The 13,253-nt window shown below is 37.0% G+C and overlaps 2 protein-coding genes across 4 annotated transcripts; one reads left to right on the top strand and one right to left on the bottom strand.

Moving 5' to 3' along the window:
• The first annotated feature begins 35 nt into the window (after positions 1-35).
• On the top strand, positions 36-4,478 carry LOC123712891 ((Lyso)-N-acylphosphatidylethanolamine lipase). 3 transcript variants are annotated; one of them, XM_045666248.1, is made up of 8 exons: positions 36-250; positions 1,047-1,094; positions 1,529-1,605; positions 2,148-2,354; positions 2,531-2,705; positions 2,870-3,142; positions 3,363-3,549; positions 3,620-4,478. In XM_045666248.1, exons 1-8 carry the CDS (start codon positions 213-215, stop codon positions 3,833-3,835), a joined length of 1,221 nt encoding a protein of 406 aa, XP_045522204.1. In that variant the 5' UTR covers positions 36-212; the 3' UTR covers positions 3,836-4,478. The 3 variants fall into 3 exon arrangements, with proteins under 3 accessions (XP_045522204.1, XP_045522207.1, XP_045522205.1); XM_045666251.1 differs by lacking the exon at positions 1,047-1,094 and adding an exon at positions 712-744; XM_045666249.1 differs by lacking the exon at positions 1,047-1,094.
• Positions 4,479-4,484: 6 nt separating this feature from the next.
• On the bottom strand, positions 4,485-12,385 carry LOC123712890 (DNA replication licensing factor MCM4). The gene is made up of 17 exons (XM_045666247.1): positions 12,121-12,385; positions 11,893-11,988; positions 11,527-11,690; positions 11,159-11,323; positions 10,929-11,027; positions 10,605-10,737; positions 10,119-10,361; positions 9,611-9,839; positions 8,726-8,920; positions 8,225-8,401; positions 7,800-7,887; positions 7,147-7,307; positions 6,532-6,658; positions 5,967-6,073; positions 5,444-5,578; positions 5,057-5,267; positions 4,485-4,749 (listed from the first exon to the last, which is right to left on the bottom strand). Exons 1-17 carry the CDS (start codon positions 12,251-12,253, stop codon positions 4,654-4,656), a joined length of 2,559 nt encoding a protein of 852 aa, XP_045522203.1. The 5' UTR covers positions 12,254-12,385; the 3' UTR covers positions 4,485-4,653.
• Between the last annotated feature and the right edge of the window lie 868 nt (positions 12,386-13,253).

Here is a 13,253-nt window from a genome sequence, read left to right as displayed (position 1 = left end):
GTCATAGTTACAAGAAGTAAACTCAAATAAAAAAAACATTTTTAAATTGCTTGCTCTGGCCTGTGATTAATACATAATTGGAAATTATTAACCAAAGTTCAAGTGGATAAATCTTGTTTGTTAAAATTAGGTGTTTATTACATACCAATTAATTTCCGTGATTGTTTAAAGATAAAGTTTCTCACTGGAATGGTTTTTTAAATTAAAAACAAATGGGTAGTGAATTAAATCTTTCAACTACGGAAGCCAGGTATAAATACGCAGTTTATATTTCGACAAGTATTGCACAATAATATGCTATAGTGAATAAAATCTTTATTTTCCACGACCTCTGTAATCGTTTCTAAACTTTTTATATGTGCAAGAATTTATTCGCGTTGTTATGCTACGTTTAATCACTTCGTCTTATTGTATTTGGGTCCACTATGCCATACCACTAGTAAATCATACAATTTTTGGCTTACTGAGGTAAAACATCTCCAGCTGGCTATATCCTGGCTCAAGTAACATGGTCATTGTTTATGTTTGGTTATTCTAGAACTTTTCTTACATTTCACTTTTTACAAGTTTAAATGAACAAATAGAACATTTAATTGCTTTACTGTATTATAGTAAAAATACATTAAGCCAATGTAAAATTTACTATTTTGCTATACATTTTTTAATAAGAACTATATTGTTTTTGTTCTAAACATATTCAACAATTTTCAGTAAAAATTGATCTTTATCAATGGGAGCAGACAAGCAAGTTTATATTGCACTGTTTTGGCATGAATCAATTGTTTGCTTTGTTTTAACATTTTTCAATGCAGTAAACTTTAAAATGTAATCAATTACAATAATCTGAAATTGTAATTAAAGTCAGTGATTGTATTCATATAAACACTGATAATATTATATTCTTTACCATTAATGTTAGTAGACTGGTATATTCCAAACTTTGTTTCTCACAGTATCAAATAATTCCACTCCATTCCCATTTCATTTCTAAAATTTTAATGGATTGTTTGTTAATGTGTTGTTTATGTGAAAATGTTGTCTTGCAGTTTTTTAAGCAGAGCATGGATTGGAAATATTTTTTCCATAATTTGGAAGTAAGATATTTTATTATCAGCTTATATATATTATGTACAGTATTTCTTGATTCCTTATAACTGAGATAAATACTAAGATCCTTATTAATATAAACTATAACAGACTACTTTTACACTATAAAAAAAAAATGTCTCTTTTCATCAGAGCATTCATTCTATTTGATGGAAAGATACTAAGAAGTATTCCACTTTCCGGTGATATAACACTCATTGAGTTTGTATAAATAATGACAGACTAGACTAGACTTAAGGTTACTAATTGTGACACTAGTAAAAAGGGTTTAAACCTTTTACAAACTTCTTATGTTGTAGTTTGAAAATGTGTATTATCATTATTATTATTTTTTTGTTTTTGCGAAAGGTTGTGGAATGTATAGAATAACAAATATTACAAAAATTGTTTATGGATTGTAATAGATTATTATAATTTACAGTTGGACAGGGGTATGGTTCAGCTGGACGAGGCAATCTGACACAATGCTTAGGAATATTGAGAAGACTATACTATCATGTAAGCCCATATAGATTATAGTAATAATAATTATTCATAGGTAATTTTGCTCAAGTTTATTCAAGGTCAATTTAAACTGTTCCTTTATCAAGTCAATCTATGATTGGTCAGTGTTAATTACATATATATAAAAAGATATATAGGAAAGCGCGATTATATTTTTATCAATATTTTGTTTTTCTATCGCGCTACCTTGACTTCGTAATTATTGGACGGATTTCGAAAACGATAGATGATAGTGACGCATTATAATATCATCTTATCTTTAGGTTCTAATTCGTCCTAATTTTTTAAAGTTCTGTTTTGCTGGGTAGACTTGCTGTCAAAGATTCTGTAAATGGTAGGATAGGATTTAAAAATGTATTGGTTATTGACATACAGGGGGCATAGTTTGTGCTTACTCTTGTTTATGAATCTTACCCCTTTCTGCTGCATTCCAGATTTAAAATAACAGATTCTGGTTCTTTTGAATGAAGCCACATTGCAATATGCCAATAAAGCTGCGAAGGCAGTTATTCTATTTTGTACAAAATATGTTACAGGTGTCAAAACAGCATATAAGCGTTTCTATGTGGACATAGGGTCGGTTGTGGGGCAATGTGACAAGATATGGACGATATCATTGAACGATGAAGCGGCACAGACGCCGCTTGTAATGCTTCACGGAATGGGGGCAGGTGTGGCTTTGTGGTGCCCCAACTTAGACGCTCTGGCTGCCACGAGACCAGTCTACGCTATCGACTTATTGGGTGATTAATTTTAATTTGTGATCGCCTCTAAGCATACGTCAGCTAGAAGACGTCTTATTACGATGAAGGTTCCCGTTGCATACACCACATTAATTGTGTGCAAAATGTCATTAAAATAATTTTAACGGGTTTTTATGCTGAGAATAAGTGTGGAGTCCAATTTTGTGAATTTTCAGGCTTTGGCCGCAGTTCGCGACCGAAGTTCGCATCAGACGCTGAAAAAGTTGAAGCTCAATGGGTCGAGTCGGTGGAAGAATGGAGACGAGAAGTCAAGATAAATCACTTCATCCTACTAGGACATAGCTTGGGAGGATACATTGCTACGGCATACGCTCTCAAATATCCTGATCGGTTCGTGATTTTTATTGCACTTGTGAAATTATTGCTTTATGGAATTTTCGAACTAGGTTAACATAGGCATTTATCATGCAACAGTATATTTTACATAAATCCAAGTAAAACCACAATTTTTTTTTAAATGTCGACCTAACGTTGGCTCGCTTAATATTTTTCAGAGTACGTCACCTTATCTTAGCCGATCCGTGGGGATTTCCCGAGAAACCGTCTAATGTGTACGAGAAGTACCAAGTGCCGTTTTGGGTTCGGACGGTCGCGAAAGTCTTGCAACCTCTCAACCCTCTTTGGGCGGTCAGAGCCGCGGGACCGGCTGGCAAATGGCTGGTTTCAAAGACCCGGCCGGACATTTCGAGGAAATTTATGAATTATGTAGCCGATGCACAGACAGTTATACCGGAATATTTGTATCAATGCAATTCGCAGACCCCGAGGTATTTTCATTTGAATTTTTGTTTTATTTGATACACTGGCTCGCCATCTTGAGTAGTTTTTATTGTTCATATCCGGATCTTAGATATATTCCTCTAACCCGCTGTCAGTCATGTTTTATGGCAAACTTTAGAGCCTTCCCTAACGATTACATCTCATATGACACTCTACACTTTTTTAGAGAATCTGGCAATTTACATGATTCTGTCTTTAAAATTTTAGCGGCGAGAGCGCCTTCCACACACTGATGCACGGTTTCGGATGGGCAAAGAACCCGATGGTACGCCGCGTCGACAGACTGCATCCCGCCCTACCCGTTACGGTGCTGTATGGGTCTCGCTCCTGGGTGGATAATACTACGGGCCAACAGCTGGCACAGCATCGCCCGGATTCCGATACTACCGTCCAGGTAAATTGTTTTCACGCCCGGCTATAAAATATTCGTGTTTCCCGTGTCCTACAACTCTCTTCTTTCCCAGGTGATCAACGGTGCGGGCCATCACGTATATCTCGATAAACCAGATCTATTCAATAAATACGTTAACGAAGCGTGCGCACGCGCAGATGCGGACACGACGTTCGCGACACGAATCGAAAAAACGGAGTCAGCTAGCGAGAAACGGAGTTCGGTTGACAGACAACCAGATTTAGAACCGAAACAATGCGATAACACGAACCCGGTGTCTACATCCTGATAGATTATGAAATTAGCGAATTTACTGCATTGCCTTATAGGTTATAGCGAACGAAAATCAGTATTTATGCGCGCACATTAATGCCCAATAATGCAGTTTTAATTTTGTACTGACGTCTACACGGACAAATATTGAATGTTTAGTCTGAAGCTGTGATAATTCTGATGTTCAAATCTAAAATATTATCTTGTAGGTGAACTGAAACTTGAATGTATTTTACACTATTTTTCCACTGTCCATCAGAATTAGCATCCGTCTCTCCAATTATGTTATATTGTTTGAAAAACTTAAAAAGTGTACACATTATATTTATGGGAATAGGGGTATAAAAATTGTAAAATAAATTAAGGCATGTGAGCTTACAAAATCACAAATACGTACGCTTAAAAGTAGGATTTAAGAGGTCCTACTTTGTTAAACGATAACATTGAATTAGGCCTTATATACAATTACCAAATAATGCATTATAACATATTGCAGTCCTTAATTTTTCAACATTGATCAATAATAGAAGGTAATCTTTAAAATAGCGATATTTGTTGGCGATAGTTAACGTCTTAATAATTTATGTAATGTTTCTTAATCATGTTCGGTTAATTTATGCCACACTGTTACAAATCTAAAAATAAAAATGTTTTATAAATGAATGTTTTATTGACACTTAAGAATAAAAACATTGAATAAAATTCGGAATGACATTAATTCGCATTTAAAACAGATAGTGAGGTCAATTTTCCTTCCTATAAGAAATACTTTAAAAATTGCATCTTCAGAAAGCTATTGATTGAAAATTCTAGAATCTAGATCTAATCTATAAATCAAATAATTCTAATATGCGAGGAACTGACGACGGTAACTTTCCCTTCGTCCTGTAAATCTCGTAGAGCTTCGTCCAACTGCTCACGGGATACCGTCTGTGGATTTAATTGTAGTCAAAAAAAGACAAAGTTTTTTTTATATATAGCTTGGCTATGTATATATACTGCATGCCCGATAGTCATTCGACCTATAGCCGTTAGGACAGGGTGACTTTTTGCAATAATTTTAACCACCATTTAAAAAAAGTATCAATTTAAATCTAATTTTCATTCTGAGTAATATTAACAATTAAATACTGATAATTCATCAAACATTTTATGAGATTTGTTATCACTAAAACGTCTTAGAATAAAAAAAAAACAAACATTACCAATGTAACTTATTGAAAATACAATGACTTACGATTTGGGATCCCGCGTTGATCTTCTGCAGTAACTTGTTGTGCGTTAGGGTAGACGGCCTTTGCATCGGCTCCAGAGCCTCCTTGAGGGCCGCCAACAGATCGGCGCGACGCCTTCTAGCGGCCGCGCCCAGACCGGTCGTGAGGATCCCCACGTCGATACGGCCTGAAGCCGGGTCGGTGGCCGACTGCTTCAGGGCTTCACGATGGAGTCTGCAATTTTTGTATGTGTCAATGGTACTTTTATATGGTAACATTTAGATAGGTAAGGTATTATTAGTTATTCTATGACAATCATAAAAATTAAATATATTTTATTAGCTTTATATAATTTCAACACTGAAACAAATAAACCGAATCTAGTTGTTTGAAAATTAAAGAATATTTACCGAGCGGCTTCGTCGACATCCTTGATCTCCACAATGGAAGACAAGCGAACCTTCGCATGAGCCTCTGCTAGCCGAATGAGGGACTCCAGCTGACGCGGGTAGGCCGATATTTGACCGCGACCGCTGCCTACGCGCCTGAAATGTTATTTTATTATATTCAAATATGATACGGTACTAGTCTTAAAAGATTTTAAATTATTAAAAATCATCCCGAATCGAGCCAATTTTAACATATAGCCCCACACATATTTTAAAAAAAAAATTATTTATTTATTTTCTCCCATATAACATTTACAACAATAAATAAGATTAAACACATATACATACCCACAGCACACACGCATTCGCTTTGTCATATTTAAATTGGCGTTTTGATTTAAAAATTATTATGGATTATTTTTAAATAAGCTGTAAAATCAATAAATTGCTCACTAGATAACGACGATAGAGTTATAAGCATTGGTACTGCCTAAGAAGACCCATGAAGAAGAAAAAGAATGTTCACTTTTGTCTTTCTTATTACCTCATGTCAACGTAGGCGTCGATAAGTCTCTGCTGCGAAGCCTCGCTGAGCGTGGGGTGGACGTTTTCTTTGGCGAATGCCAAGTAATCCCGCATCAAGTTAATACCCTGGAGTGCAACGTTTCGTTTAGTGGTAACGTCATCGGAGATAAATCTAACACGAGAAAATCTAGCTAGATATTATGAGTGATTCTAATGATCGCTTCTCAAAAACAAAGCTAGTCAACCGATTATGAAGAAACTCAGAGACAGTAGTTCCCTGACTGAACGTTACTGTATATGTCGCAGTAAAGTAGTTAAATCAGAGAGTTAATTGAATCTCTAGACAGTTAATTAAAAATCGATATTCAATACTGCGACATATACACGATTTAAATTAACAATTATGGTTACAAATGAAATTCACACTAGATTTAAAAAAATAGTACCATTTAGTTTCTTCTAGATTGTGAGGTCTGCTCGACCACGGGCAAACCATTCCTTATGGCGGAGTAAAGGAAGAATTTAAAAATTATTTGGCATAATTTAAATCTTGAAACTGATGCTGGTGATCAAAAAATTCTTACGATTAAATCCTCATCTTCTTCTTGCACTTGCGTAGGGTCTCGATAATAGAGGGACACCAAATGTGAGGCCAGTCTGCGGTCGAAGACTTCGTCTTGCGGGTCCAGTATCAGGAATATCAAGTCGAATCTGTAACTCAATTACAATCCACTTATTTTTTGTAATATATTAGAAAGATTTAGATGTTTCTTTAATACGGTTCGTGAAGTTTTTATGTGGATGTAATAGGAGGCAAACGGGCAGACGGTTTATCTGATTTTAAGTGATGCCGTCGCCCATGGACACTTCCATTGCCAGAAGGCTCGCACGTGCGTTGCCGGCCTTTTAAGAATGAGTACGCTCTTTTCAACAACAACTCCTTTGAATAGTCTTCATGGTAAATACGGTAGAAGATACAGAATGAACCCGTATATCTTCGCAACGCCAAGGGATCGAGCCTCTCGGAAAGGGATGGGTCATCGACGACCAGTGCCCATAATTAACCTTTATAAAGGATAATAATGAATAAATGGCTCCCAAGACAACGAGAACTACCCCAGCCTCTACAAGCGAGATGAAATGCAATGAATTATTACACTAGATAAGATATCAAGTAAGAGAAAAGAGGAGGGCTCCACCTCGACATGAGCGTGTGAGGCAGCTGAACATTCTCGACGATAGTCTTGTTCTTGTTCCACTGAGACTCGGCCGGGTTGGCCGCCGCCAGGATCGACGTTCGGGCGTTGAGTTGGCAAATGATGCCGGCCTTCGCTATCGACAAGGTCTGCTGTTCCATCACCTGAAGCATTATGTATCACGATTATCATCTATTGAGTGATATCTTCCGAGGAAGTCTATCAAGTTTTTGGAATGCCGGCTATTTGTGATTAATATGGGTTTAGTTTTTAATAAATCAGTGGCACTACAACCTATTTAGGTCTCGACCTCAGATTTCTGTATTTCAAGATCATTTGTTAATAGGTCGTCGACATTTTGGGTCTAAGGCAATCTCACGATATTTTCCTTCACCGTTGGAGCAAATGTTAAATGCTCTTGGAAAGAATGCCGGGAATCGCACCCACAACCTTCCAACACCGCTCAGAACGTGTCCAGTATAGGCAAATAATATATTAATAGTAACTTGAATGAACTGAGACAAATCATGGAAATTTACAATCGTAAATAAAACCGGGAACTCGAAACCTTCAGTTTATTCCAACAGATTCTGCGCAAATAAGAATTGCAATACTATGAATTGATCATTTCAGAGTATCTTTATCAAAAAACCAACCTCGTGCAGAACACTGCGCGTCGAATCGTTCATTTTGTCAAACTCGTCGATGCAACATATTCCGTTATCAGATAGCACCAGAGCCCCTCTGAAATGTAATTTTTTTTTAATATTTAACAGTATTGATAATAGACGGTCACCTGATTTTACTCGATACCGCCGCCCATACATTCATGTTCGTGAGTGCGTCGCTGGTCTTTTATATTTATTATTATATATTTGCTTGTCGTCGTTAAAAAACGATCAGATGTAGAAAGGCGGACGTCGAAGTGACACGGGTGGAATTTCGTATTCTGCCTCGACGTCCGATGATGAACTCTGCAGGTATGTATCGATTTAAGTCTTCATATATGTATTGTATAAGAAAGTCACATTTGATTGAATAAAGTGAAAACTATCAAAGTTCAGATGAATCTCCTACTCACGTCTGCAGGATGAGCTGTCGCGTATCGGGGTCCTTGGTGACGTAAGCGGTGAGGCCCACCGCGGAGGAGCCTCTGCCGGAGGTGTACTGCGCCCGGGGGACCAAAGAGTGCACCCAGCGCAACAACTGAGATTTGCTGGTCCCGGGATCTCCGCACAGCAGAATGTTTATTTCCGATCTGATATTTTTATTTCACAATTCAGAATAGTACAATTTTATCTCATACTTATAAATTAATGCGTAATTTGTCTCGATATACTCGTATCGTGAAAAATACACTCATAACATATTAACGTATGCTTTCCCATCAAAATACGCACAAAGTACTTTACTCAGGGAGTGCTAAGGAATTATACAATTGAGGACGTGACTAATAAATATAATTCACAAACTTGTCGAAGCAAAAGATCAATTAAATTAAATGTGACGATCGGCCGAGTTTAAATCAAATAAAAATATGTATTTCGAACACCTTAAACGAAACAAAGAGCACGTCACGTACCTAAAATGTGTCCGACCGGCGGCATTGAAGTTCTTCTTGGTGCCTCCGAGGAGCTGCAGCAACACTCCCTTCTTAATGTCCAAGTTTTCGTAAATAGATGGCGCTATGGCCCTCGCGAGCCTCTCGTAGCAATCCGGCTGCGAGGCCAACGTCTTGAACATTTCCACGCGTTCCGGAGGAAACTGGTGCTCTTTCCTGAAAAGGGATTTTAATTCACATTCAGACCTTTGAAATTTATTCTATAAAAAACTGCCTATACAATAAACCCTCCTATAATAAGTTAGGTCGGTTCCGCGTTATAAAAGTATTCTCGCATAACACGATTCTATTATGACGCGTTATGTCCATGTAATTCACGTTTATCTTTTCTCGTTAAAGGGGATTTAAATCGAATATTATATGCCGAAACCGAGGACTGCGAAGCGCAACGCGTGCATCGATCCTGACCCAGCTCCGCATACGGACTCATCTGTCTACCATATGCCGACAGAGAATTGTATCATATTTCTGCCTTACAATACGCAGAGGCGAGGAGAACTTGAATCTGATCGTGGTTGTTAACGCAGAATGCAAAAGATCACGTGGCCATTCACCGATTGGACACGTCCTCAAAACTGTACACTGCCATAAGAGAGGCGCTGGACAGAAACAGGTGGAAACAGATAGGCCACTCTAGATGCTTCCTGGCCGACGGCGACGCTCAAGCATGAGCCACCGATTAAAGAGAGAGAAATCGAATATTAGGAAAACCTATGTTATTAACGAAATATGTGCGTCCAAATCAGTAGACAGGTATAGGATAGGTGATGGCCTTTTTTACTTAACTGTGCGCAGCCGCAACGACTTAGGACTCCCATTAAACGATAGAAATGAAATACTTCTCACCCCTCTTCCATATCGTGCAATCTATCGGAATGGGTCTTCTTATAATGCAACGAGTCTATGTGAGTCCTATGCAATGCGCGGAGTGTTGCCCTCCGAGGGTTGACGGACGCGGGCGCAGCCCGGAACACTCCCGTCACTGCGACCCTCTCTCCCGCCCCCACCCCTTCCACTAGGGCCCCGTGGGCCATCACGCTGACGGTGGCCGGGGTCCGACCGGCTGGCATATCGTCTGGAACACAGATAGGGGAGCGCTGATCACCTCCTTTTTTTGAAGTCGGTTTAAAGTTTTGCATACATGTATGATGTTCAGAAAGTTTTTACGAGATTTTTTTGACTTATCTTCCGTACGACACCGACACACCGAGAGCCCAAGTTTTATGAAAACCGGTTTAGTCGTTTTTGAGATTTAGATAAAATTCATATAATATAAGTAAACAATGTCGACAGACCTGAACCTCGGTAGAGTTTAGAACGGAGTCCCGAAAGCACTGAAGAGACCGATACGTACCGGGGGCCTCCTGCAGTTTGACCAGCTGTTTGTCGGTGAAGTGCGAGCGGTTGTGTATGAGCTGGAAACTGTGCGCCGTGCTGCAGTGTGAGCAGTGAGCCGGCTCCGGCACGCGGCCCCGCTCCAGCTCAGCCGAAGCCCCGGCCCCGCACACCCCGCACCGGAAGTAGGCTTCGCGCATTTCCGGCACGATGGTCGACGTGCGGATCACCATGCCCGATATGGTCACCAGTTGGTCGATGTCTGGATGTACAATACACGCGTGAGCACTGTGTATAACATTTGACGAAACAGTTTGAATTGAATTGTCAGGCTTATACTAGGAGAACTAAAGAAGACAGAGCGTAACTATAAAAATACATTGACAAAGGTAGTTTTTTTTATTTCGGTCGGGACTAAAGTTATATTATATGTCTATTTTGAGATTGAAGATGGGAATAAGCTTCAAATATAGACAAGTCTATGAACTAAAGAAAACAGATTCACCTTCAGGATTCAAATCTCTCATATGCCTTTGTGGAGCATTGTAAGGCCTGACCTGTATCTGATGTTCCAGTACTGCAGCTGGATACTTTTGAAAGAACAACTCATTAACGGCTGCGTCAAACGCTGGAATCACCTGTAATTGTTATAATATAAATAATATTCTCAAATAAGAACATTTTTTACAAAAGTTTGGTAAAATAATCATTCATCTTTTACTGGCAAATTGTATTTAAGCTACTGGAGCAGTGCAGTCTGATTTTTTCGTTTTGAATATGAAGATAAAAGATTATTAAAGGGTAATAAAATATAAATTATTACACTTACCTCTTGAGGATAACAAACAAATTGTCTATGGAGTTTAGCATCAAAAACTTTAACATGTTCACAATCAATATCCAAAAATGGCTCTTCGAGTGTGTGAATCTGAAATATAAACAAAAGAATTAGGCACAGAACTTGATATCCCAATAAGTTATATAAAATTCTGCTGTGCCTTCTAATACTTCATTAATTCAAAGTATCTATATATCTACTATTAGAACTATACTATTTACCTCCTCCAATTTCATTTCATATAATGGCTCATTGGTGACTGCAGTGGGTTCAACAAATCTCTGGAGAAACTTTATGAACTTCTCTCTACATTCTGTGATTGCAACGTCTGTACCCCATACTACAAGCTGGGGCTCACTTGAAGCTGTTTCTTGACCTCCTTCAACCTGCAGATAATTAATAATAATTTAAATAAAACCACTTTTTCTTAAATAATTTAGGAGTTTCAATTGAATGACTGTTACTCAAGAAAAGTAGTTGTACAAAAAAAAAGTTACTTGTTTCTTACAATGAACTGAGTTTACATTTACTAAAGTAAGATATATAGGATAGGCATTACTTAAATAGTAAAAGTATTTAGTGTTCATACATTTCTTGTTGGAGTGGGTGCAGGTACATTTGGACCCACTTGATGTCCTCGCAAGTCAGCTCGTTGTCTTGCTGGAGTCATAGCTCCTCTCATAAGGGATCGTGGTGTGCTCAGGGAGCTTGGTGTTCCATAGTTCAATGGCGAACTCATATCAATATCCATGCCTATAAAATAGTTAATATTATTACTAATATAATATAAAGTTTTCTTTAAACTTTTTATAACTTCTCTTCCATTAAATAAAGACAAATTGGCACCAAAATAATAATTAGGTAATGTTTGCATAAACCCTTTCAAACCAAGATTTGTGTTGATTACAATTTTAACATATATAGTACTATATGAATGTTACTACATGGAACTTACCAATAGGGCTAGATTCAAGAGCTCTGGCTGGGGATGTGCCTGGAACCTGGTGACTTGGAGTGCGCGGTGGTCTCCGCGGAGTGCCTGGCGTTCCATCTGTATAAAAAACAAACTAGTAATAAACATAACCTGTTGTTACCAAATTATTTACTTCTTGGAAGGTCTAGAAAACAATGTCAGTCGTATTAATGCGAAACGTTTAATACGTTATAAATTACTAATCTTTACCTTTTGACGGAGTACCGGTAGACCGTTGAGGTGTCTCGGGTACGATTACTTGTTGAGATGCTCGTGTTCTGCGAGATGGTGTACGGGCTTCTGAAGAAGCTCGCGAAGATGGTCTTTTAGAAGGAGTTGACATTTTGAACTAACGAAAAACTTTAGATCACATTAACACAGAAAGTTTACTATTTAGAAAGTCTACAATTGATTAATGTTTACAATGCCGGTGTATGACCGGTGAATGGCATTTGGCGCCAAATAAAGAAACAGTTAAGTATTTTACTCTTGACGTTTGCATTTTCATTTTTGACAACAATGTAATATGTTGCCCGTTTATAAGCAATGTTTTCCTTCCATAAAAGTATAAGACTGTACTTAAATGTTTTTCCTTTTTTCATTAATTTGTTACATTCTTCTAAAATGGTTTAAAAAAAGGATTGCTAGTCAGATCCAAATCATATCTATCTAGCAATATATGTTCAACTAACAAAAATACACAAACTCAGCAGAGAAAATGTTGTTCAAATTGTCACAATGATAATTTAAAAGCACATAAAACTATTATGCAATATTATTTTAGGTAGTTAAGATTAAACTTGAACTGGATTTTGAATTATTTTATAATTTGATTTAATTAATTAATAACCATTATTTAAATCAGACAAGATAATATGATTTATATGAATTTAGATTGTATCGTTGTAACTATCCACAATTAATATTTTATCGAATTCTGATTTCTATCAAAATATAATTTATTTAAATAAATTAATTAAGTATGATCGATAGTAAAATATACTATCTAATTAGTTTTTTGTTGTTATTGTTAGTTACAAAAATTTTTTTGTTTAATTAAAATATTACTAAATTTTACATGAAACTCCATAAAATGAAGCATTATTTTTCTTAAGGCAACTCCGATTGTTTATGATATATTCTATAACAACTCACAGGTAAAGTGTATTTATCTGAATATAGATTTTTTTATAATTCATTAAAATAAACATTTATATTATAACTGTAAACATATTAGTGCAGTACAATAATATTTTACTAAATAAAGGAAACTTTGCAGTTTCCAAAATTCATTGATGAAAACCATAGACATCGCGTTTATTTTTAAATCAATTGATCGTTCA

This window comes from Pieris brassicae, chromosome 8, assembly GCF_905147105.1.
Source record: "Pieris brassicae chromosome 8, ilPieBrab1.1, whole genome shotgun sequence".
Classification (NCBI taxonomy): domain Eukaryota; kingdom Metazoa; phylum Arthropoda; class Insecta; order Lepidoptera; family Pieridae; genus Pieris; species Pieris brassicae.
The sequence above is the reverse complement of the archived record's forward strand: the minus strand, read 5'-3'. Positions and strand labels throughout refer to the sequence as shown.

Coding starts and splice junctions, on each gene's coding strand:
- LOC123712891 (XM_045666248.1), top strand. CDS start 213: ATGGGTAGTGAATTAAATCTTTCAACTACGGAAGCCAG. Junction 1,606..2,147: donor TGAGAAGACTATACTATCAT/GTAAGCCCATAT, acceptor AATATGTTACAG/GTGTCAAAACAGCATATAAG. Junction 3,550..3,619: donor ATTCCGATACTACCGTCCAG/GTAAATTGTTTT, acceptor CTTCTTTCCCAG/GTGATCAACGGTGCGGGCCA.
- LOC123712890 (XM_045666247.1), bottom strand. CDS start 12,253: ATGTCAACTCCTTCTAAAAGACCATCTTCGCGAGCTTCTTCAGAAGCC. Junction 11,989..12,120: donor TACCGGTACTCCGTCAAAAG/GTAAAGATTAGT, acceptor TTTTTTATACAG/ATGGAACGCCAGGCACTCCG. Junction 11,028..11,158: donor ATGAAATGAAATTGGAGGAG/GTAAATAGTATA, acceptor TTTATATTTCAG/ATTCACACACTCGAAGAGCC.